General features: G+C 40.6%; 1 protein-coding gene across 4 annotated transcripts in view; it reads right to left on the bottom strand.

The window, feature by feature from the left end:
* The window catches only part of ANKRD44 (ankyrin repeat domain 44), a 144,394-nt gene that overhangs the window by 38,263 nt on the left and 80,414 nt on the right, over positions 1 to 25,717 (bottom strand). For 3 of the 4 annotated variants that reach the window (XM_075153610.1, XM_075153612.1, XM_075153613.1), the window contains exons 4-14: positions 25,354 to 25,424; positions 21,557 to 21,757; positions 19,918 to 20,005; positions 17,494 to 17,636; positions 15,880 to 16,092; positions 14,288 to 14,366; positions 10,985 to 11,099; positions 7,336 to 7,418; positions 5,864 to 5,927; positions 3,268 to 3,336; positions 2,380 to 2,520 (exon numbers count right to left, since the gene is read on the bottom strand). In XM_075153610.1, coding sequence (XP_075009711.1) covers positions 2,380 to 2,520; positions 3,268 to 3,336; positions 5,864 to 5,927; positions 7,336 to 7,418; positions 10,985 to 11,099; positions 14,288 to 14,366; positions 15,880 to 16,092; positions 17,494 to 17,636; positions 19,918 to 20,005; positions 21,557 to 21,757; positions 25,354 to 25,424 — 1,267 coding nt within the window. Of the gene's footprint in view, positions 1 to 2,379; positions 2,521 to 3,267; positions 3,337 to 5,863; positions 5,982 to 7,335; positions 7,419 to 10,984; positions 11,100 to 14,287; positions 14,367 to 15,879; positions 16,093 to 17,493; positions 17,637 to 19,917; positions 20,006 to 21,556; positions 21,758 to 25,353; positions 25,425 to 25,717 lie in introns of all 4 variants that reach the window. The other variant, XM_075153609.1, reaches the window with a different exon arrangement.

Here is a 25,717-nt window from a genome sequence, read left to right as displayed (position 1 = left end):
CAGTCTTCATATTCCTGTACACCTGGATCATTTTTGGCATCTCTGCTTCCCAGCTGGATGGATGGCAGACAGAAGACTACGATTTGTGATCTTACAATCATGAGCTTGTGATTATGATCTTTCTTGGCCACCAAGGCCACGTTTCCAAACTGCTATGAATCATCACAGATTAGTAGCTTGAAAGGTTTGTAGAAGGACAGTTTCCTAATTTCAATCCCAATATAACAGGCAAATTCCAGACTGGATTCTGCACAATGCAGAACTGTACATTCTTTCTTTAACATGCAATTTCCCACTTGTAACATCAAGATTTGACGTTCTTCAATGTGGGTGCTAGCAATAATGGATTGTTCCACAAACCCAGGGTCTCTCTGATGTCCAATGACTCAGAAAAAAAAAAATTATTAATAAAATAGCTCCCCTGAATATTAACATTGTAAGCTCATGGACAGTACTCGTGCTATGCTGAATCAAGACAACTGTTCAAAGCTCAGAAAAGCAGCAGGAGATACCCGTGTACAGACCAGGAATTCAAACACCTTGCATAACAGGTGGGAGTCCTACCTGCATCTGCTTTCAGTTAAGTACAAATCAGTGTGATCCCAAAATAAGATTCAGAATAAGTGATGATCTGGAGAAACAGTACATACTAAGAAATTGCAATCATCTATTTAATGAAAATGCTGTTGTGATTTCCATTGCAGGAAAGGGTACTTTCTGAAGACCATAAGCAACAACAGTTACCAAAGTAGCTGAAACAGTAGGGCAACCTCGCTGCACCAAGACTTCTCCCTGTTCATTAACTGCCCACACCCAAAGTTAAATAATTATGAATATTTTTTGGACTGAGATCGCCTGACCTTGGGAGTTTTTTGCTATTCAGCAGGAGAAAAAATATGCTGACCTATAAAATCACAGACTGCAAATAGCATTCCATCTATGTAACAAGGCTTCTTCCAGAACATCTCAAACTGGAAAATTTAATGAGAAGACAACATCACCACATCAGAATCAATTTAGGTTTGGAGTATGAGGGCAAATAAAGGCCACATATTCCTGCCAATGTTCAGGATGTGACTAAAGTGAGCTTTTTTTTTTTTTTTTTTTTTAAATTAGTGATGGAAGTAGCTATATCCTTAAGTTTACCAAGAGCTTGTTTACATGCAGGAGCCTCACCTATGAAGAGCCGAAAGCTGAAAAACACACACTGAATTGCAATTCTCAACACCACAAACAACATCTCACCCTGGCAAGACAGAATTAGAAACAGCCAGTGGTGAAAGCCTTCCTACAAGCCTACTCTGCTTGTAACGCCATTGCACGGGCCTTTGAAGATCCTGCTGCCTTCTTCCCAGAGCTGTTCAGGTTTGAGGGTGATAGGGAAGACATTTTTTATATCAGTATTATCACAGCAAATGATGAAGAAGCTACCAAGGCTCTGGTACGGCATCCAAACATCTACCATAAAGTTCAGCCTAAGTTCTTCTGCAGTGGCTTTGAGGTGGTATTCTGCTGGGAATGAGCCAGACGTATTTTTACCAGATCTCACTATACAAGAAACCAAAGAAATGGTTCCTTAGTGTCTAAAGGAATGAGACAGAGAAACACGGGATGACCTAAAATAAATACAGGTTGCTAACAGTTTTAAGAGAGAACTAACAGGATAATTGAGCCTGTTTTATACAATCTGTTATAAGGAAGAGATTGCCAAAATATGCAACTACCTGGGAATTAGAAATTGCAGTCACTAACCACAGGATTTCTAAGGTTTGCAGCTGTTTTCCCCCTTCCTCACAAGAACAGCACTGCATTCTGCCAAAGGATATTCCCCAGGCCTCTCTCTTTTTAAAGTCTCTAAAAAGCAACCTGTTTGGACAGGGTGAGCATTTTTATCAGCTCTGACAATGGAGAGAGACTGATGGGTAGATCTATCCCATCTTTTCCAGAAAGTCTGTCAGAATGGCCAGATGTTTGTCTGTCACAGCAGCCCATCTGGGAAAACCTCTCCTTCTGCTGTCTCTCACTCCATCCCTTCTGCTGGACTTGCAAAGCAGATGTAGAAAATTCTCTGAGCTTATTCTTGTGAAGAAATCACATAGAGGAAAACAGAAGACAAAATGTTGTGAAAATAGTTCAGTAGGGTGGCTGCAAAACTGTGCGTTACATCAAAGGTAAACCGTAGAGCTGAAATGCCACATCATCTGGGGATTTGGCTTATAGTCAGAGCAACTCGGTGTGGAGTTATGCATACATCTGAGAGAAATTCCTTTGCTAGCGGGATCATTGTTTTGGCTCAAATGACATAGCATCATGAAGATAACAGAATGACACTGATTTAGCAAAACACTTTAAACAAAGAATAAAAAGAGGCTTTCTTACTTTCGGTCCATGTCAGAAGCAGCAGCATAGTGCAAAGGGGTGCGTCCCCAGTCATCTGTTTCATTAATATTGGCTCCTGTTGTTACCAGTGTCTCAATACAGTGGAAATGACAATTTGCAGCTGCATAATGCAAAGGTGTCCTGGAATATAAGTGACAATTTGTTACCTCATATTCCAATATGCACCACCGAGGATAAGGATAAATCTTAATTGCTGCATTCCTATAGATTTCCAGCAGTCAATATCAGTGCCTTATGTTCCTGTGATGAAATGCAAAGTCATGGAAATTTAACAAAATATTGTGTTAATAGGAAGTTTTGGTGCTCCTACAAAGCCTAACAGGACACAGATCATCAATCTGTGTCTTGCAAACAACGTATTCCCAGTGACAGCCTCTGCTGTTGCTCCACATACACGCTACTTTCTTCCAGTTGGGAGACAGAGCAAAGCATGGTGTCCCTCGCAGCATCTTATTTAGCTGGCATAGCAACACTCATAGCAACACTTCGTAGGGGGGGAAAAAACCTCCAGGAAGCACGTCAAATAGCAGCAATCCTCCCATCATAACCCAGGTGTTGTCTGGGCACACAAGCACAAGAATTTAGGCAATAAGAGAAGCAATAAGGAAAAAAAATAAACCTGTGATATTTTTAAAACAGAAAACTCAAGAGGATGGGATGGCTTTTATGTATTTAATGAAGTCTGCACCTGTCTGTCTGGCATATAACTGCAGCAGCAGGAGTTCTGCAGGGAAGGCCAAACTCCTGCTTTATTTTACTGTCATTTTTCATAGAACATATGATTTCCAGACTGAGGTGGTCTTTCTTCCTTGCCCGCTAGATTCTTTTTTTTTTTTCTTTTTTAAATGAGCTTCATAATTTACCTACCTCCCACATTTGTCCTTCTTATTAAAATCTGCTCCACTGCTTTGCAAGAGTTTTATACATTCAACATTACTGGAAAGAGAAGTAAAGAAAACAAAACATGAACAAAACAGAAGTTTACATCTGTGTTGCCCCCTGCCCCCAAAAAGGAAAAAGTTACTCTAACTATTTTTGTATTATTTGCCGTGCGAAACCAGGGTACAACCAACTACAACGTGAAATTCAATCAAACAAAAAATGAAGCTTTAAAATACCATTTCCTTTTTTTCTAGAAAACCTCAAACTTCTCTTCTACAGAATAAAAAAAAAATAATTTTCCAAAGAGAGCACAGTAAATGTGATCTGAATTCAGTGTTTGGAGCTTTTCAATGGGAGCTGTACTCTTAATGCTTCCCACACTGAACTGGTATTTTATAAGAGAACTTTAAAAGAAAGTTGTTGCTAGCTTATAAAATGCCAGTCTAATAATGAAGAGGTGACATTTAACGAAATCCACCCCCGTTCAGCAAAGCATTCAACAGTAAGCACTTTCCTCAAATCCTGTTTACTTAGTGAGATTTAATCACAGGAGTTACTTTTAGGTTTACTCTCATATGATTTGTTGACTATTGATAGATTTAAACACATCTCCAAATGCTTCGCTGAATAAGGGGCATAGCTATTTAAAGTGACTGTCATACCAATATTGCATTTACATAAGTGGATGAGTTGGGCCCTATTGCTTTGTATCTGTTGAAAGAATTTACCACATCATAGCTGCTGCTTCTTGTTTAAAGCCAGGTGATTTTTAACAGAAAATAAAACAGATGAATTCTCACATCTTTTGTAATTCAAGCGAATCAAGGCATGACTCCAAGCCATAAAATGACGTAAAGAAGCGCAGCACTTTCCAAGACTCCTTGTCATTCACAGGGGCAATAAATCATTTGTGTTCACAATCAGATGAGCAGGTCTTTGAAGTGTGTTCTCTTCCTAGTACCCATGCAACTCCCATTAATGTAATGGGAGTAACAGGCAAGTGTCAGGAAAAAAATGAATGCCTTTTGTATAGCTCCAGCCTCAGGAAAAAAAAAACGACTGGATGCAATATCTTGGCGTATGTTCATCCCTACTCTAAATTGCTATTGCATAAAATAGCTTCAGAACACTCACCACAACGTACTAAAAATAAAAAAACTTGTTAGAGATGACAATTGTAGTAAACCACTGGAAAAATATGGTTTATTTTCATGAGCCATTTTGCTTCTTATGAAGCCTCTCCTTCTCTTTAGGCCTTCCAGATTGTTTTTATTATTCTTTTGGGGTACAACCTTATCGAAGAGGTAGCATTTGAACTATACTATAATAATCTCCATCCAAGCAACAGTCATACCTCCTCTATTAATATGAGACAAGTATCAAGAAGAATAATATAATAAGAATAATAAAAACACTATTTGGATCCATTTTATTAGTTTTTTGTAATAACTAAAACTTTGTGATGTACATTTTGGTCCACTGAGAAGAAAAAACAACTTCCAGAAAGACTGCCAAGTATTTGCTGTGGATGACCATTTCTGCTTGCTATAATCACAGAGAATCCAAGCTGGGTTCTAGCCAAGGCTCCATTTCAGCTGTTTTCTGAGCCATAAAGTCCTCAACAGAGGAGTCAAAATTCAATGCTTGCCAAATGTTTTGTTCTTTTGCTAGGTTAACTTCACAGCACTTCGCTGACAATTATTTGGAAATATTTAAACTAACTGGATGTTACATTTACAACTTAAATCGACGTATTTCAGTTTTTATTTGTTTCCATTTCTGGCCTCCCAGCACTTATCAGGAATGCATCACCCTGAGAGAACAACGGTCTTTTGACTTCTAATTTGAAGGTTGGGGGTTGGTTGTTTGTTTTGGGGTTGGTTTTTTGTTGTTGTTTTGGTTTGTTGTTTTTTCTTTTAGAAACTTTTAAACTTGCACCTAAAAAAGAGGGAGATGAGCTGCATTTGGACTCCAGGGTTGCAATCTGATGGGCACTGTTGCGTAGTTGCATTTTCGGACAAGGACACAGTCCAAAGGTGGAGGCCAGGAATAACCCCTGCCAGCAGCATCCCAGGAGCCACAGCTCCTTCTCCTCACTCGCTTTTCATAGAATCATAGAATCATGAAGGTTGGAAAAGACCTCTAAGATCATCGAGTCCAGCCGTCAGTTCCCTAGGAACTGAGGAATTCCTGCTGACTGCTGGCCCTCAGCGACCGTTGTGGCCAACAGACAGACCTGGGTGTTGTACAGCCATGTAGCACCAGCACCCAAACCTGAAGCAGTCTTCACAGGGGCGTGAAAAGGAAGGGGGTTACCCTATGCCTGAAACCCATGCTTCAAATGACAAACCGGTTGCCTGTGCCAGAGGGAGTCACACCACCTCCTTTACTTTGCAAGCAACCCCTACATGAGGGCAGTGGGAAAAGACAGCCTCAAGTGACCAAAATTTGACATCAGACCGCTTTGCGTCCCTTGCACCGCAATAAATTCCTCTGTGGATAGCACAGGCAAGTTGGCTGGCACCAAATCTGCAATGAAGCCACAAAATAACTTACAACAGCTACAGTCGCAGCTACTCACCCTCCTGCAGCGGCAGCGTGGAGGCACGTTCTTCCAAAACTATCAGGGGTGTCTATGTCAAAGCCTGCAGACAGCACGTGCTCATTACTAAACAAGGACACTATGCTATACTTTTGTCCTAGTTAAACCACAAGAAACATTGCAGAGACAGAAAAATCAGTTAGTTGGAAAAAAACAGAACGCAAGCAACTACAGTCAGAAAGAAGTTGTCACGGGAACGGCGAGAGGCTGCTCCAGTTTGGCAGCTCTATAAAAAGAGCTGCAAAGTCGACGAGCATCTATTTCCACATCCAGCTCTGCGCCACATCCCTATTTAAAACCATGTGACAGGCATTTATGAGGCAGATACTTATCAAGAAGACTGCGACAGCAGGACATGAAGACAGAAAACATGAAGAAATGAGGAAAAACCACAGAGTCAGCCTGAACATGAAATGGGGCCATTTTTATTGCGTGTGGTTTTCAGGTTGGAAAGAGGCTTCCAGGGGCACGCAGGGATATTCATTGAGATGCACAAGGCCAAAGATATAAGGCTGGCAGTGTTAACTCTGGTCACCCAGAGCTTTTTCTCTTCCTTCCTGATCTGGTGGTCAAGGCCAGAGCACACCAAGGCTTAATGTAACGGGGTGCGTAATTGCCATTTTTCACACCTTTTCTGTATCCTACAGGACTCAAGTTTAGGGGAAAAAGTAGTCGTAGGAGATTTTATGTGTAAGTAATGAAGGAATTTTCTAGAAAAAGCATATGATCTGCCTTGTGATTTTTTAACTCATGGGAACTCTTGCCTGGAAAAAAAGAATTTGGAATTTGGCACCTGATTACTGCCTCTTTTGAAATGGTTGTGTCAGCAAACTCCTGCTGCTTCTGTTTTGAGCTCTGGTGAGGATCCTGAGACTGCTTTCTCCACACTACACTTTCACTCCTTTCCCCTCTCGTGCCCACAGAGCTTTGGCCAGCCTAACTCCTTTACTCTGGCCGGATTCAGAAACACACTTGAGCTGTATCTAAAACATATCTCATCAGTGAGATGTAAATACCTGCGCCAGTGCAGGCCCCAAGGAGGATTATTGAATTATTCCTTTGGGGAAAAAAAAACCCAAAACAAAACAGCATCTCACATTCCTATAGTTTGGAAAAGGATCTTAAATTTCCTCCCTCCTCCTGGTGAATTAATATAAACTCTCTGAACCAGGAGAGTTAATATATGAGTATTAATATATTAATATGAATCAATACAAACTCTCCTGAAGCCAGGAGAAAAGAGCTTCGGGCATGAAGAATACAGGACGCGAGGAAGTACCAGCATGCCGTTCGGAAAGCCTCGCACGCTCCGGTACACCACACCACGCAGCCGAACACGGCAGCACGGGAAGTCTTTCATTTGAACAATTCACAACGAGGAGTGTAAAGGGGCTGTAAGCAGCAGACACACACACTACTCGAGCTCCACAGACACTGCGGCATTTACTTACCCGATGACAACAATTTCCTGCAGCAGTCTGAGTGAGCATTCAGCGCTGCTAAGTGTAAAGGGAACATGTTGTGGATCCCACACCTGAAAAGCACAACAGCGTCATTACAGAGAGTCATGTGAAAATGCAGGTTGCATCCAGACACAACACATCAAAAGCTCCTTCCACAAAGGCAGCATGTTTTATCCTTTTCGAGGAAGATTCTTCCTGTCATGTTATTTTTTATCTGTATTTCCTTACCAGCCTTCTCAGGAGTTAAAAATATTCTGATACAGCAAAATCTTGGTGTTACGCTTTGAACAGAATGTGGCAGGAAGGTTTCTAAAAGTTCAAGGCGAAAGCCAAGGTAAGGGAAGAAGCAAGAGAGCAGATAGTGCTTGGAGGCAATTTCCCGGTGTGGGATGCACAAATTTCTGCATCAGCTACACGTGCTGCAACTGCCATTCTGAGGTAAAAGTAAATGCCGAAATCTTCTCACTATTACTTCTGAAACCCATTTTTCCTGCAGTTAACATCCTTTAGATGACTCCCATATGGGTTTTCAAAGCCTCCCCTTCTTCCCTCTCTCTCTCTCCCCTGGGGCTGGGGTAGCTGATGACTCTTCTTCACATTTTCCTTTAGGCTGCCGTGACACTTACAGTTTTCTTCCCACATCCTAAGAATTAAACATCTAATGTTCCTATTTGCTCCAGCTACTCTCCTCACACTCCCCTTCGCTTTTTCCTCCCTTTAACACATGATCCTCTTTTCAATTACACTATAAACTTCTCAGAGCAGACATGCTGGGTAAAAAAAAAAAAGGCAGGCACCTATCATCAGGCTAAATCTGTATCAGGCAACCACATAGTTTTTAAACAAGCTGAGAGCTCAGCAGCTTTTATTAATATCATCAAATTGCCCCAGTTCAGTCCCTAAGCATGCCCGTGTTTACTGTCTTAGAAGACTTTTGGGTTTGGACATCTTGGCTTCTGTCATTTAGCATTGTTTTGTGAAGAGCATCTTGTTATTCTAGAAATATTATCTTACCGCCAGTCCTCCAAGTGCACAAAAACATGGAGCCTCTGAAACCAACTATCTTGACAAGATTATCATCTACTGTCTGCTTCAGCAGATATATTTTTGAAAAATGACAAACTCTTGAACAATAGCAGATGGATTCATATCTGCCCTTCATTTCTGCGAGACAATTGGTGGATGGGAGAGTATGGTCACCTCATGGAAGAGGATTTCAGATACAGACCCACAGACGAAGGAACTTGTCTTTCTGCAAGACCCACCATAAATCATAATTACTTATGAAGCTTCAGACAAAAATGAATGCGGATGTTTGTAAAGATATCTTGCTCTCTCCAACATTTTATACATACACGTATTTAACTAATTTGGGTTTTTTTTTAAAAAACTTATTCTTTCCAGAATCCACAGGCCCATCCTTCCTCTGTCTTCACATTAAATGTGTCCTCCTTGCTGCTTCACTACACCAAGGAGTGACTTGTGGTGCTGTACAAATTTTAATTTTGCTAGTGTCAGCACCTACATCTTAGAGTAAATCTATTAAAAGATGATCTGACAGCCTATTCTTTGAAGGAAACAGCACAAGCTCCACCAAGCTGCTGCATCTGTAAAAACAGGTTGCATTTTTCAGCTGTGAATTCATTTATTTAAGCTAACATTGGACATTCTGTATTGCTGTTCTTCTTCCTACACCTCTTGCCCTCTATCTCGTCCTCCACCTAGTTATCTAAAGCAGTATTTTTCTTCTTTTAGGTCAAGATTTCCACCCAGCACATGTTTTGGCCGGTTTCCATCAAAATACACTATCTGCACATCTGCTAACCAGTGTCACACTTCTATAGCGCTGTTCACACTGGTTCCTCCCATCACTTACACACTTTCCCCTTCAAATACAGTTGCCTCAAAGACTGACCGAGCTGCCTGCAGTTGTTGCTAACAACGCTGCAGAATTTTCTTTTCAGAGCCAGTTCGGGGAGCTCAGCCAGAGTTATTTACATGCAGCACATATGAAAGCCCATTCCCAGTGTTTCAATGCTCCTTGTTTAGCACAGACAGCAGCATCGTTTGGATCCGCCTGGCATCTCTGAGCCAACTTCTTATTTCACTTATTTCTGCTGCTGGAAAAGGTATTTTATTCGATCAATGTTCCAGTCACCCAAGTGTGAAATAGAAATTTCTAACTGGATAACCCTGATTCCAAGAGTGGGCTATCCACTGCATCTCATTTTCCCTTTAAGCCTCAAGGTAAGAGACAGACTGAGACTTACTGTACTGGAGAAAGAGCTAGGAAAAATACACATCTATTTAGACACCAAGATCTTCATGCTGGCTATGTTAAGAAAATCCAGTGACGTTAGCTGAAGCCTGTGGAATTTCATTATCCATACCAATTGAAGATCTGTTCCACCTTCTGAGTTTGCATGGCGACAGTCGAACTTGATAAAGGAATATGGGCAAATGTGCCACTTTCTTAAACGTCGTCAAGCAAACAAACAAGATACTGAGAGCTGCAAGTATCTTCAAAATTAAAACCAGCTCATTTGCATCTGAAAGCAGGTTTTCCTAACTAGGTAAGTCAAGAGAAGTCACTGATTTCTACAGTAGGTTCTAGGTAGAAGACTCTTAAATTGTATTTTGGAGACATGGGGAGTTAATTGCCGAAAACTTACAGTCATGAAATCTGATGCTGCTATTAAACACCTGGTACAGATATCCTTTATGGCATTGCATTACTCTGGTCTTATACCCCTTCGTTTACCTTCAGGTTTGCTATTTTCTTTTGTCAGACCATAAGAACCTGAACATAACTAACCAATACTCAAGTACTCTGAAAAATACTTATCATATTGTGGGTGCAGTCTTGACACATGTGCAAGAGAAAAAAAAAAAAAACAAACAAACAAAAAATTGAATTGAAGCAGAAAGCACTAACAACATTTAGAAATGTGTCTAATTTCAACTCCTTGTCCTTCTATTCAAAAAAGACTCCCAAACTCACAAATCAGATAAAAGCAGTCCTATTATTTCAGCCACCTGAATATCAGAAACCATGCAACATGAAGACAGGGTCTAGTTATACTGAGATCAGAAATACTTAGTAACATCTGCTTTGCAATACTGCATTTATATTGATTATCCTATGTCACACCAAAAGATACAAGACAAAAGAATAATCACCATGTATGGCAGGCCACTAAACATTAGGCTAATTTAGATACTAAGGTATATGCACACAATTCCCTTGGAAGGCATCTGAATTTTTTTCAATTACGTTTCCTATACAAACTCATTGCTGCAGACTTTCTGGAATAACTGTGATCAAGATGCACTTTATATACGTACGTACTTCATGTACATTATATACCACTGTGCCACATCAATGCTTTAGGAAAAAGGAGCAGTACTTGCACTACTTGTAAACGCGTAACTGGGCACAATAGGAACTTAGCAGGGCTTCCTTCCCCTCCACGCTTCCCAAGCGTTCATATCTTAGCCCCGTGTCACCCACTGAAGTACAGTACAATCACGCTTATCCATTTTAACCTTCACACTTCAGAACCTGAAGAGTAACTGTGTTTCCAGGCATCGGACGTAACACTTGATCATTAGAAACAGCTCCACTTCAGCCACCTACTTGGCAGTATCAGCTCCGCTGGTTATGAGGGTGTTAATCAAAAGCTCGTGTCCGTATCTTGCAGCCACGTGCAGAGGGGTGTTACCATCCTTATCAACACAGTCGATTTCCCCTCCTGCAAAAGACATTTTCATACAGTTTAACACTGAAAGATTACGCATGAACCAGTGACCACAAACATTATTTCTCACTAGCGAACGCAGCGTAACCAGTGCGGCCACAGAGACACTATATTTCAGAGGCCAAGAACCAGCACACAGCAAGCTGCCAGCCACTGGCACTGAACGTGGTCTGGCAGCAGCATTTGCACCTCCCTCTCCAACTGCAGTGGTGGGGAAAAATGGTGGGAAATAGGTAAACAGGATGACATACAACGGTCAAGTACGTGGTTCAGACATGCTGCTCATCTAAAGGTACAAATGGATGCCTTGAATTAAACTAACAAAATGAACTGCTGAAACTATGCCCTCATTCGTAAAGGCATTGCCACTTAACCTTACCTGTAGGACAACAAAGTTAAATAGAGTTCGTTCAAGAGGCCAGCAGGAACACACTGCAAACAACAAGCGTATTGTGTGCCTTCTCTGTGCTTTACCAAAGAACAACCAAACAGTGCCTAAGTAGAGCTTTTCCTGTTGCAATTTAAGCTGTCATCTCACATTTTATCCTCACAAGCAGGAAAAACAGATTATTTCTTTCTTCTCTGCTACGGCTTTTGACCCATGCAATGATTGCTATCAAGTCCTTGTTTTCTTTTTGGACCAAGGAACTGTAATTTTTTCAGTCTCTGCTTGTAAGTCAGGTTTGCTGCACTCCAACTATTCTCGTCCTTCCCCCAGTCATCTCCAGCTGGCCCACATCCTTCTGGAAGTAAAATGTCAAAAGCCAGAAACAGTACTACAGCTGACGTCTCCCAACGCTGAGCTAAGCAAAAGGATTACTTCATGCCTGCTGGCTATGCTCCTATCTATACACTCCTGTACATTGTACAGCACCATGTACATTGTTGATCTTTTTTTTAAGCACCATGACACCGTTGACTTGTGGTCAACAAGCTTCTGACCTTCTACAAGCCCCAGATCCTTTCTGGAGGAACGGCCACCCACCCAGCCGTTGCCATTCTGAACCTGTCCAACTGATACTCCTGCCTGTGTGTGGGATCTTTCCTTTGCTTCACTTGCGTTATAACTCCTATCTCCAATTTTACAGGATCATTTTCCATTCTGACTCCACCTTCTGCCAAACTAACAGTCTCTCCGAACTTCATGTTTCCTCCAAATGTTAAAAGCACATTTTCTATTCCACTATCCAAGTTGTTAATGAAAATACTGGATAGTTCCAGACCCAGGAGGGAAACTGAAAACCCCCTCACTACACCTTCCATTTCAACAGCAATCCATTTATTACTAATCTCTGAGTGTAGTTTTTCAACTAGTTATGCTCCAACACGGTAATATTTTAATACTCCACTGGTTTGCTGTGAGAATACTTTATGAACGCATGTAAAAAATCTTGCTAACATCAGGATATGGTAATATTTACTGCATGTTCACTATTCACAGGAGATAACAGGCCACAACTGCAACAAGAAAAGTTCTAGTAAAGCACTATACAGCATTTTCTAACGGTAAATAAAGGTCAGTGAAATGCTGGAACAGGTTCCCTGGGGTGGAGCCTCCACCAGCGGAGGTCTCCACAAACATTACCTGCCCATTACAGAGAAGTCAGAGGACTGTGCTGTGTTCACAAAGCCTATCACCCTGCTGTAGAAGAGAATTATGATGTTTCAGCATCTTTTACTCTTGAGAAATCTATGCCATGTATTGCCCACTCCTCTCTCAGTGTTTACAAACAGTTTGTTCATTCACTTATTTCTGAATGTTTGGCTGACCTATGTAAAATTCTCTATTCTTTTTCCCCATTTTTAAAGATAGGTATCACATTTGCAATTTTTCAATTTTAAGGTAATCCAGTCTTCCTCTACAAGTCGCTAGAGACAGCAGCCTGAAACTGAGACATCTTTAGCCAACTCATTACTTAATGCAGAATGAAACTCCATTTCTTTAAATCATTGACATTTCTCTCTTCCACAATACCTCATAGCAATGAGGTATAAAGTCACTTGCAATCAGATCTGTGTACAACACTAAAATTAGAGGGGCAGCAAACGAAGAAAGAAAGAAGCGAAACCCAAGTAACTTGAAGAAGACTAGAGAGGCGTGAAGGACAGATGAAGAACTGCCAGTCCTTTCACACACAAATCCAACAGAGAGCAAACAACAGCTGCAAGTCAGAGAGCATATTTGACTAAACAACTAAAAACTGCATTAAAGCACAGTTTCTTCCAGTTTGCCCAAACTCCTTTTATTATTACTATTTTATTTATCCAAGGAGAGATATGACAACAATTTGCGTGATGACCTGAAAGAAGCATGATGTACTGAAGACCTCCATTTTAAAATAAAATCTTCTGTAAATGTGTCTTTACGTTTACAGCGTAACTATTCAGCCATCTTCAACATTTCACACTTAAGTTCCAAGTTTGGGATTTTGGAAAACAAACAAAAAACCCAACCAACCAACAAACCCCAGACCACCCTGTCTGGTATAGTGGCCAAAGCTGGGAAGCGTAAGTCAACAACCATTAATAGCAGCCTCTGTCAATTGGAAACAGGCTTCTGCCAGTTCTCCAACAATAATATTTGTTATACTCTGTAGTATTCTCAGACAAAAGAGATACCTGATAAATGACTGATAATCAGGAATCCTGGCTATGCCAGAACAAACGAGGTGGTGCTGGTCCACCCTCCTGAGTATTTATTCAACACTTAATGAAGACAGTGGTGAGGGTGGAGCTGAGGGAGGTGAGAGAAGTACAGCTGCTGAATGGAAGGTAGAGAAAATGGTCTCAGCTCTCAGAACACCAGGGCTCCCAAGGGAGGACACCAGAAACTTTTCCTTTTTTTAGTTTTTAAATAATTTGAGAAAGAAAGTTGTGCCTGCTTCTCAGCAGAAAAAAGACCTAAATACAGCTTTGAATTCTTGTTTTCAAGTTAAGAACCACAACAGACCAGCTGGACCACCATCGGCTGGAGGAATATGGGATTTTGTTATCAACGAAAATCTCAACTTGTGATGACATGCTGGAATGAGAGCTGTCAGTGCAGCTCAAAGTCAGAGATGGTGGAGAACTAAGCAGCTCTCAGAATAGTCCTTTGGCACTCTGGGTCAGAACAACTAAAAATTGCAACCTTGGAAATGCATAATCTTTTGGAGAGTAGTCAAACAGGCACAGAAACTCACCGTTCTGAATGAGGGTCTGCGACCGCGTGAACCTCCCATGGACAGCTGTCATGTGCAGCGGGCTCTTCCCGTCCTTACTCTGACAGAAACAAAATATAAAAACAATCACTTAGCATGTAAAGCGGTGGTAACAATTTGAAGTCTCTCAGCTCAACATCCTACAGCTATTCTTCAGATAAAACCTCCACGAGCTTCAAAAGTCTGTAGGACTGAATCTATACATGATGGTAAATGCAGAAGATATAAGCATACAAGTAAAACAGTTCCTCAGCAATGAATAGGAAATGGGCTGGAGTGGAGCCTGTTCTTACAGCCTGGCTGTACACAATACCTGCTAGAAACCTACAGATATATGACATTATTCTTGATTACTATTTTTAAGCAACATTTCCCATTCAGTCACTATTTTCCCTAACCCTAACCCTTTATCCCCCTAACAAGGGGAATAAAGAAAAGCAATGGAATCATAAAGCTAAGTAGGAGCAGCCTCTGAGAGATTCAAGAACTATATCCTGTTTATCAATCTGCATTTTATAGATACATCCCAGAATAAAAGCCACTATATTAAAAAGTTTTGCTTAATAAATTTCCACGCAATCAAAAATAGGATGTCTACAAAAGACAATTAGAAAACAGAGAAGTCAGATGAAAGGAAAGGTACAATGACTAGAGATCAATGTATTGGGTTCCAAAGAAAGAAACTGAGATTAGGGAAGCCAAGAAGCTGAGGGAAGCAAGGGACGGGTACCAGCCTTACTACTCACATCACTTCATGTTTATCGGCATGGGGTTTTGCATTCATTGGCAGGCATGACCCCTAATTTCGTTTTAATAATTCTGAGTTTAAATAGTGCACTGACTATTCACTGATCTCAAGGGACTTGCCAGAGGTGTTAAATGCTAGGAGACCAGTTTTACAGATGGGAAACTGAAACACACAGAGTTTAAAGAAAAGCAGTCAAAATCTTATATGAACTCAGAGATATCAAGTCTTCTGGTACCTATACCAGAAGAGTATAGGTATATAACCTATATATTGGATTATAGCAAGTTGGATAACAGCAAGTCCCTTTCAGCTTCATCAAGATGTATCAATTGTATCTCAAGAGCATTCAGATATCCTAAACAGAATCAGACTTTGTAAACTCAGGCTCGAAAATAGGTAAACAAACAACCTTCAGTTCTTACTTCCCTGGGAAAGTCAAAAGGAACTTTTTAGAATCAGGTTTAATTAAATCCATATTGTAAAGGGAAGGAAAACACCAGAAAGGAATAGTTCCTCGACTTACCACCACTCCCTGAGATAACATTTTGACAGAGCTCCTGGGACTATATTTTAGTAGTGGCTCATGCCTTCAGGAGAGTGGCTAGCCTAGAGTTTAAAGCTGTCATTATATTTATGAAGGCACAGAGATTACTTCCTCTGCTGGGAAGTAATCTCATCCAAACAGTTTAGTGATCAACATTCTCAGCATCACTCTACTTCCATCAAGGATTTAAAGCCATGCTGCACTCGTTATTATAGTCTCCAGTCTCCTGAGGTATGCAAAATAGGATAAAGTAAAACTGAAGAGCTGCAATGCAAGTTTTACCTGAATGTTAACATCTGCCCCATTATTCACTAGTAGTTCAAGACACAGTGCTCCATGAGTGGAGGCAGCAGCAAAATGCAAGGGAGTGAATCCATTATTATTAGGCTGATTTACATTAGCACCATAGTCAATCAGCTCATTAACAACAGAATCCTGACCATTGTAGCAGGCAATATGAAGTGCAGTATTTCCATAGATGTTCATTTCATCAATCTAAAATGAGACAAGGAGACATAGTTAAAATTACAGACATCAGCTTACCATTTTACATAATGCATCACATACCGTAAATGGAAATAGCTGGAGGCTTGAACTGTCATAGGGTGTATTTCTCACCAGCAAATTTCATTGACAAAAATATACTCCCAGAGAGCTTAATTTGGAATGCTTTACCTTTACTATTATTAACTTGTTATCCTACTGGCAATTTCTAAAAGCCAGTACAAAGCTTAAAGCTGATAGCAGGACTATGTAATGATGATGATGATGACAGAAATCCTAACAAGCTGGAAAGCTTTTACATATAAGTGGGAAAGTAGGATAAATAAAAAGCTCACAATCTTTATTAAAAAAAAATACAGCACTGACTATTGAATTTTTGTGAACAGAATCAGGCTTAAGAGCTCTTTCACCGGATTTCTTTTGGGAAGGGAGTAAAGGTGTCTGAGTGAAGGGAAGGTGAAACTGCACAGCCATTTACACTTCAATAAGAAACCACTTTCAGTAGCTCAGTATTATAAAGATGTAATTAAGATTATGTTACTTCTTGATGACCGGCTTAGTATTCAACTGCTGTTCTGTAAAATAGGACAAGACAGATTGTACAAAAGACTGGGGGATTACGTGAATTCCCTTCCATGAAATACAGGCGTCTCAAAGATCATATCCCCAGTGGTGGAGAACGTGGAAGCTAAAGGTAGTTATTAACATAGTACTGCTAATAACAGGAAACACCTATTCCCTGTCAACTTCACAGTCAACAGCCTGTGAACACGAACTTCTGACATTTTTTTGGCAGGTCAAGTCAGCTGAAAATGCAATGGCAAATGCAATGGCTTTATTTGACATCTCTGATTAACCAGTGCGGGCTCTTCTGGTCATCTCACTGCTGCTTTGAATCACTGAGTTGACAATATTACATTAAGAGAAGTCTGTGCCCTGAAAAAACGTTCTTTTCCGAAGTGACAATAATTCTTCTCCTTCCCTCCGTCAGCTGCAGAGGAAATACAGGTCCCTAGACTTAAACAGTCTGAACTGCTGTTTAGTAAAGTACGCAGTGTATATGTTGAGAACAACCACTCATCATATCAAAGGGAATGCTGAGCCAAGGGAAATTTCATTATTCCATCTTCCTCTGCAGGAACAGCATATATTTCCTGATTTCTTCAGCAAGGTGGCCTGGAATTTACTGTCCATATCAGACATTTTTTATTCCAGAATGTTTCCTGGCTCTTGAAGCAATAAACCACATGAAGCACAAGGCGGTCCAGAAAATGGAAACCATTTTCTTTAGAAGCTCTGCCAATGTCTGTAGCAGCATCAATAAGAAAGAAGAAAAGAATATCTCCAAATATGGAGGAACATGGAAGCCACAAAGAGCACATTACCACATACCTCTACCCCCAGGTTAAGGAGGTGTTTCACAATGTTAATCTGCCCATTGGATGCAGCTGCATGAAGTGGGGTGTAACCCTTCTTGTCTTTACAAGTCACTTCTGCACCATGATTAATCAGTAAGGCAACAACTTCCAGGTGACCTTCAAAGGATGAAAGATAGTAATCAATGAGTATATCATCCTGCAGCATCACTTCTCCCAAACTACTGTGTTCTTGCTAACGCACTGCCCCTTTCACTGCTGTTTCACAATGCTCCCACAGTTTTACACAGGGAAAAAAAGCATTTTCGTAAGTGTCCTTAATCCTAGCTCCAGGTCTTGTCAAGAAATCCATGCATTCACCTTCACCAGATGTGTCGAAGTTCTCTTTACTGAATCAGTTTTCCAGTAATTAAAAGAACACCTCTTTCCCATTTATTTCTCTAAAAATAACAGTATGTGTTTTATTCCCCCTGTTACAGAAAGAACAGCGAGCACGGGAGCATGACAATACAAGTCTCCCAAAACAGCATCCTGTTGATGTCATCTGCAAACATAACCGCTAACACTTCTTGGTTTTTGTTAGCAATACAAAATAACTTTAATAAATGATAAAATGAAGGTATCCTCTTTTCTAGCACCATTGAAGACAGAAAACTAAATTTCAAGTGAGTGCAGAATTTGAGCCAAAGCCTACCAATACAAACACAAGACTTTCCACAGAATCTACTGATCTTTGGATCAGGTTTTTGACTCTCCAAAACTGTATCATTAACACAAAACTGTACAAAAAATCCTAAATATAGGTCTAAAAATGTTTGAATCTGAACTCATAGTCTATACATATATACTTAGTCTGCAGACTAAAATAATTGCAATAGCCTCAACAGTCACACAGATTGAGAGCTGACTGCCAGATCAATGGGACACCTATCTTCAGGAGCGAAATGCCTACCTCTGAATTAGGATCTCTGTACAGAATACAGGGGAAGAGCTAAGCATCTCAAAATGCAACTTATAACCCACCTGTATCTTCAATTTCCTCCTCTCCCTGAAGGTCTCAAACCATCTGGCCTGCCTTCCCAGGTAGTGCCCTAACCACCAAAATTATATCAAGGCTAACTGAGGAATAGTCCTTATTGCTTCATGTTGAAGCAGAGCTCTCCTTCTTAGAATTAAAAATTTATTATGTCAAACACCATATAAAATTGTGCACCATTGGAGTTGTACAGCAGTTTCATGACAGAGGCAGCTCTGGTCACGTGCGGAACCTAGGAAACTTTATGGACAAAGTCCGAAGTGCCCAAAGATATTTAAGCATTCAAGAAAATACGTGAGGGTTTACAGCATAAGATGCTCATGTCTCATTATCTAAATTCTGTCCAAATTACACTATAGACCCCTAAATCCCATTGCTAATTTAAGCCTTAAATGTTATCTAAATATTTTGAAAAGTACATCACAAATTTCTGAAAAGAATTAAAAGCAAAAGAGATGTGGAATTGCGCAGCACAATGTAAAAGCCTTTCACCTCTACAGAGTGGAGTTCAAAGCCCGCTAGCTCAAAAGCCAAATCACATTCGTTGGCAAGAGTCTTTCCATCTGTCTGTGTATATCAAAAAAATGCACAATATGCTTTTCTCACAGTTTGAAATCTCCTATTATCTCATTTCCAAAAGTGCCAGGATTAAAATCAAGATTTTGACAGGTCAGATGAAAGAGTTCCTGGCTGAGGGCACACAACACCTCACAAATTATAATCTGGAATATATCGCTTGGCCAACAAAAGCTCTTGAACAAGCATGACCACTATCACAGGCAATCTTGTTCTAGTATTTTTAAATTATAATGCCCCACTACAAGAAATTTTCCTGTAACTTGAAAGGAATTATAAGGTCAGTTGATTTAATTAAGCAGTATTTGGTAACACCACTGATGTTTTGAATAGATGAATCAGTTGCTCTTGTCCACTCTGGAATAAAAGACGACAATTTGCTCCTAACAGGAAGAAAGTCTATGAAGCACTTCATAACAATATCATAACTTAGCTACTTATAAACATAGATAAATAGCAAAATTTATGATCGTATTTATCTTCATTTTATATAGTTTTTAGCAAAAACTGAAAAAAATATAACCTGTATTTTTTCAAGCCCAAATATACTTCAGGCTGGAATTAGAGTCAGGATAAAAAGACCAAAATGAAAAAAGCAACACAAAAACCCCACAATTAACTGTGTTAAAAAGTAAAATCACAGCCAAGTTCTCACCAGCTGCAAAACCGTAAATGGACGGTGTGTATTTAGATTAGCTGAACCCTTCTCTCTTCAGGGTAAATACAACGCCCACTTTCCATGGCCAGGACTGCTCTTGTCCATTTTAAAACATGCTGTTGGTTTGTGAATAGGAAACTAAAAAGAAGGAGCATCAGCCCAGGCCTTACCCATGTACGCTGCCCAGTGAAGAGCTCTTCTGTCCTTTTTGTCAAAAGCATTGATGTTCGCCCCCTTGGCTAAGAGCAAGTTCACCATCTAGAAGTAACAACAGCAAGTAAACCAACCCTGTAGATCACACGCGCGACAGTTTATAACAAACCATTCTAACAATAAGGTTGGGATCACAAAATCCTGCTTTTGAACGATAAATACGTGAATTACACAAATACTTTTCAAAGCTGTGTGCATTAATGACATGGACCGGTGACGGACACAGGTAACCAGGACAAGTTCTGTGTCCTTGGAGGGGGCTGAGAGCAAGCAGGGTGCTGCTACTCCAGCGTGCTTCAAATTCAGCTTGGCAAACAACCTGGAAGAGAAACACTGCTCTTAGTTTTTACCGCTAAAACCAATTTAAGGCGTTTTCTTGTGGATTGGGACAAGATTCCTCCAGACCGTGAGGTAACAAACCCTAAAATCTGCTTGATCTTTCAACAAGGAGTGTCTATTTCTCGCCACACCACGGTGATTTTCATTAAGCTCCCCCGTGCCCATGGCAGCCTCGCACACGACGCTGGCCTTTTAGACAGCATGGCTAAGAGGTGAAAAGCTGCTTTCCCCATCGCCAGTCATCCAACATTAAACATAGGAAAAATCAGGGACAAAAAGGAAAGGAAACTGAATGGAAAACACATTCAATAACTGTCTTTTTCAGCAAAACATTCTAAAATCATAAATTACAGAGCTGGATGATTGTCTTCCTCTTGTACACTGCTTTGCCACAGAGATTGGCTAGTAACAGCATATACTCAGTTAACATTTCTGATATACTCTATCTCTATCTAAAAGCTCAGGAGCTTTAGATTATGACGGTTAGACTCAAGCATTACTCTCTCTTTCCTAGAGTGCAGTATTTTAAGGGCCAAACACCATCATCGTTTTACAGGAACTACCCTTCCTCTTCCTTCTTTTAAATTACAGTACAACCGATCAACTTTTGTTGACAGAAGCCTACTCTTCCAGTCTAAGGGGTTTTATTCCATACCTAGATCTTCAGGTCTGGAATGGGCAAATGAGGATCCTTGCACCTGCATCTAAAGACACTAGAAAACCCTTTGAATAGGGACTTTATTTACAAAAGTATGTTTTTTTCATACAGAAACAGTAATTAGACTAGAAGGGTTTGCTTGTATAAGATAAGTAGAAAAACCAGAAGCACATTTTCTAGAAGACTAATTGGAAAAGCAGACCGACTGGATCTCACACAGCTGAATGTTTCTTCAGTATGAAATGAATCCCCCAGTCTTCCCTTCTTTCCATTCTGCCACTCTTATTTTCGCAGGCAGTCAAGCCCAAAAGAGCCAAGGACACACTTGAGTTGCCAGAGCCAGTGGCGCAGCCAGCTCTCCAAGCCTGCATATGCACGACTCATTGCATGCTGGCTCTGCACAGGTACTTTCCAGCCACTGTCTCATTTCTGCAGGTAGGAAACCCGTCGCACAGTATGGAAAGCAGCTGAATGATAGGAATCGTGGGGGTCAGGGATATGGGGCTCAGTCTAGACCCAGCCACAGCGGGGTTCAACTGTCTGAACTGGGAAAATAAATAAAATAAACCAACGATCAATTACGCTCTTAAACAACTCACCTCAATGTGGCCATTCAGAGCTGCATGGTGCAATGCCGTCCGGCCCCCTCGGTCAGAGACGTTGACGCTGCTCAGCATGGGGATGATGACTTCCGCACACTTCACTGCCTTGTTTGCAGCTGCCACGTGCAACGGTGTCTGCCAGTTCTTGTCCCGAGCATTGACGTCGGCCGAGTGCTTAATCAATACTTGCACTGCTTCCTGCAACGGCAACACAGCTGTATCCATAACCAAGCAGTTTGGACAAATACATGGCCCACCTTCTTGACAGCTCGTTCATATTACCTACGCATATTACTTATGCATATCAGACGTGGCCAGGAGGAGGGAAAGAGAACAACATTTATCAAAACAACCTCCCAGGCTAGGGAAATGGTATTGATTCACATGCCAGAGTACACACCACCTTTGCTGTCATTTAGAGCAGCGTCCTCACAATCAAAATTTCCCGATTTGATTTTAGGATGTACAAAGCTGCCTACGCAGAGAGCCCAACCTGTATGGTTGATTAACCTTCAGTCATCATAACTGTGCTTTCATTGAAGAAATGAATGTACTTATTTGAGCTCACTGTTACAAAAATTATTTACAAAATGAAAAGCACATCATTTTGGACAGTAAAATCATAGCAAATTGCTGTAAGTTTTATTTATAAACAGGAAAAAGGAGAAAATAAAACAGAATATGTGAAAACAAAATTTTAGCTTTCAAAAACATGAGAATCACAGGCAAGGGTTGATGCTGGTGTCCCCAAGTTAGCATTAGCATTCCTTCCCTCCCCGAGGGCTAAGCACAGGCCAAGGGTCTTCACTGCAACATCCATTCTGTCAGCCTGAGACCAAACAACATCTTTTAAGGTTAATTTTGTTGGTTAAAAGTGAATATTTCCCAGTGAGAAAAATGTACTGTTCTCTCTTGAGAGACTGTCTCACTGGAGAATTCACAATCAGTTCTTTTCTGTTTCTACTTGTACATCTGCCATTAAGCAAGTCAGATGAAAAAACAAGCCTCTCACAAAATTACATTTTGTTTCTTCTTCCTTTTTTCCCCACAAACAAACAAAACACAAAGGAACCACTGGGACACAGTAGCATTCAAGTAGCCTTGTCTGCTAATTACAGCTCACAGCTGGTAAATGGGAGACCCCTAGTCCTACATAGTACCTTATTCTTTTTCCATAAACTGAAAAGTTTTCTGGCAAGCCCAGCCAAAATTTTATTAATAAGTAACAAACACATAAATGTGTTTAAATAGCACTTTTGTGTCTAGAATGGCCCAGGAGAGTGGCTGCGGTCTGTATCAACAGTACAGCCATTATTAGGAGTATTAGTTCTTTGTCCTCAACCGATTTCAGCAATTTCATTTTCCACAGCCATCTCACAACTGTCCTCTAACAGATTTGTTCAGTTAGTGACATTGCATCTCTTACAGCACCAATAATGATATATCACTGTTGATGTCTCAACAGGACTTTGCTTTTTAAATTACAGGCCTACTATTTTTAAAATCATTTAAATGTAATTCACTGGAGACCTACCCAGCTGGGACATGAAGTCAGTAGGAAAATTCATGCACTTTGACTCTTAATGAAGGAAAGAAAAAGTTAAAGCAGAATTTCTAGAAGTAAATAGTAAGGACTGAAAAGACTAAGCTACAAATATTTAGACTTTTAAAAAAACATTTACACAATTTTATTTACATCTGCAAATCTGCTGCTCTATCAGATTTGGGATCAAAATGTTAAAATCCTTACGGAGAAGTTTTAATTTTATTGCTTTTGAGAGCATGAGCTATCCCTTTTTATTAACATAATTTCTACACGTGCGTGCAGTCCACAGCTATGGTGTAAGCCTCTGTATTCAGTGTCTCTAGCTATCCCAAGTTATGCGAGTGAAATCTCTTTGCTTTTTCAAAGCGTATAAGGCTGAAAGCTAAGACATCCATTAACAATCCTGCACAGACACACCTGAGGGTTGTTGATTTATAAATAAACATTTAAATCCCTAAAGCTCACTTGAAAAATCATTAAGACTTAAGTAAAAATGTGTTCATGCTTTTAATCAAGCTACAAAAGGGTGCATGGAGACAGCTTCTGAATCCTGTTAAAGCTTCATAGTAAAAGATTGATAATAGAACTTAAAATTTGTAGGTGATCATTCTAAAAGTAACTGTGCTCACAGGAACTTCAAAAACCACACTAAGTCCTACTGGTCAACTTCTGGACCATTAATTCATCTCCTGCTATCAATGTGAACTATGAATTCACCTACTGCAATCTACTACTATCACTATCAGTTTCTATTAGAAAGTTATTATATTGAATTGTATTCTATTCTATTGAAGCTGCACATTTGTTAGCTTGCATAATAAAGTAAAAGCAGCACTGAAAGAGCCTCAAAGCGCTGAATCTTGTTTCAAAATTATTACCAAAAGTAGCAATTATCATATAAATAACAAAGAAAAAAGACCAGGAGAAGAAAGCTATGTGTGTTTATAAAATATATGGCAGACCACGAAAAGGGATCAAAGGCTGGTGCCTTTCCTTGCTGCCTCCCTGTTGCACCTGGGTACTCACTTTCAGGTACCAGAACTGCCGGCACAATGGAAGACAGTTTCTCATTGTGCAGTTGGCCTTCAGCTGACAGAGATGAGACACAAACCCACAGAAAGACATACATTTTCTATTAGGACTGTCACTGACAATAAAAATCATGTACTCTGACATATCCAAAAAAAGAAACCAAGCACACTGCAATTCCCACATCAGAAAGATTGTGGCTGTTTTTTAAGGTTCAAGTCTGACCTTTGTTTTCCAACATGGCTTTTTGTATTTTGCCTCATTACAGCATTCATACTCTATCAGATATTCCTTTCAGAGGATTTCAGCGGATGCCAGCAGCTGGGAAGCTCAGCCAGCAGCCAAACAATGCCCGAGTTCAGAAGCGAGCCCAGGATTCCTGCCTCCAGGCTTGGCAAGCACTGGGACTGTTACGGAGGTGATTCGAGTCCATCAATCTCTGGAAGACAGCCACCCTCTGTCTCTTTTACAACCCCTCCCCTCACCCCCAGCAGCCAATTCGGTCTGCAGTTGGGCTCACTGTTAACTAAGTATTAGGAGGATAAAATATACAGGGAGGTCCAAAATGGAAAGCCAAGAATAATGGTGGAGTTGAAAACACAGTCTTGCCTGAGCTGCATTCCTGATAGTTATTGCTGCTCCTTTTTGAGATAGCAACGGAAGAAGCACAACGTGATGCCAGAAGATTTCTAGTTGTCAAGTACGAGAAATATGGGCTAACCCTCCTTTATGCATGAATCAAATGCATTAACGGAACACCTAATGGATGCCTTGAAATGCAAACAAAACAAACTATGTGGTAATACGTGTTGGATCACATACGCATCCACTCCCTTCTGGCACACGCACAGCGTGCGCACATCCATATGGATTTATTCCTCTTTATTTCACCACTTGAAGATGATGAGGCCGCTGTAGACCACTGTGCACTCTATCCCACTTCAGACATGGTCACCCACTCCAGCTGATGGTTGCTCAACATGACTCGCTACAGTAATATAAAGCATTCCACAAGGCGAAAATCAACCACATTAAGGCTCAAAAGCAGCTATAACTAACTCGTAAAAGCTGGCCTCCGGCTGCAATGCTAAAGGCCCTGCACACAGAAAATGCTTTCCCTGTTTGCATCACTGTGCTACCTACTACGCCTCTCGACGGTTTGCTTTCTCCCGCAGCATATAGTTTATGTGCAAAAGTAGGGTGATCAAATCTTACTCACTTCGCTCCTTGAAGCAACTGCTCGATGGAGAGGAGTCAGCCACATATTGTCCTTGGCATTAACACGAGCGCCTGCAAGTAAACAGCAGAGGTTACATCCATGCCTTGGGTGGGACACTGACAGCCTTGCCCAGCTGTTTCCTAGTGACAAGAGCTGAGCCGTATGTGGTACTCTCAGCGCTCCCCATGACTCTCCTGGCACCCGGTTCACCTTGGAAATGCATTTCCAGATCCCAGATAGATAGGAGCTGAAGCGTGATTCGGAAAGAAAGGAACTGGATAGGTCAGATTATTATCAGGAATAGCTTTGTTTACAGGACACAAAAGAAGCAAGGGGATTACATATGTATGTATGTATGTACAGG

This window comes from Calonectris borealis, chromosome 6 (assembly GCF_964195595.1).
Source record: "Calonectris borealis chromosome 6, bCalBor7.hap1.2, whole genome shotgun sequence".
NCBI lineage: Eukaryota > Metazoa > Chordata > Aves > Procellariiformes > Procellariidae > Calonectris > Calonectris borealis.
The sequence above is the reverse complement of the archived record's forward strand: the minus strand, read 5'-3'. Positions and strand labels throughout refer to the sequence as shown.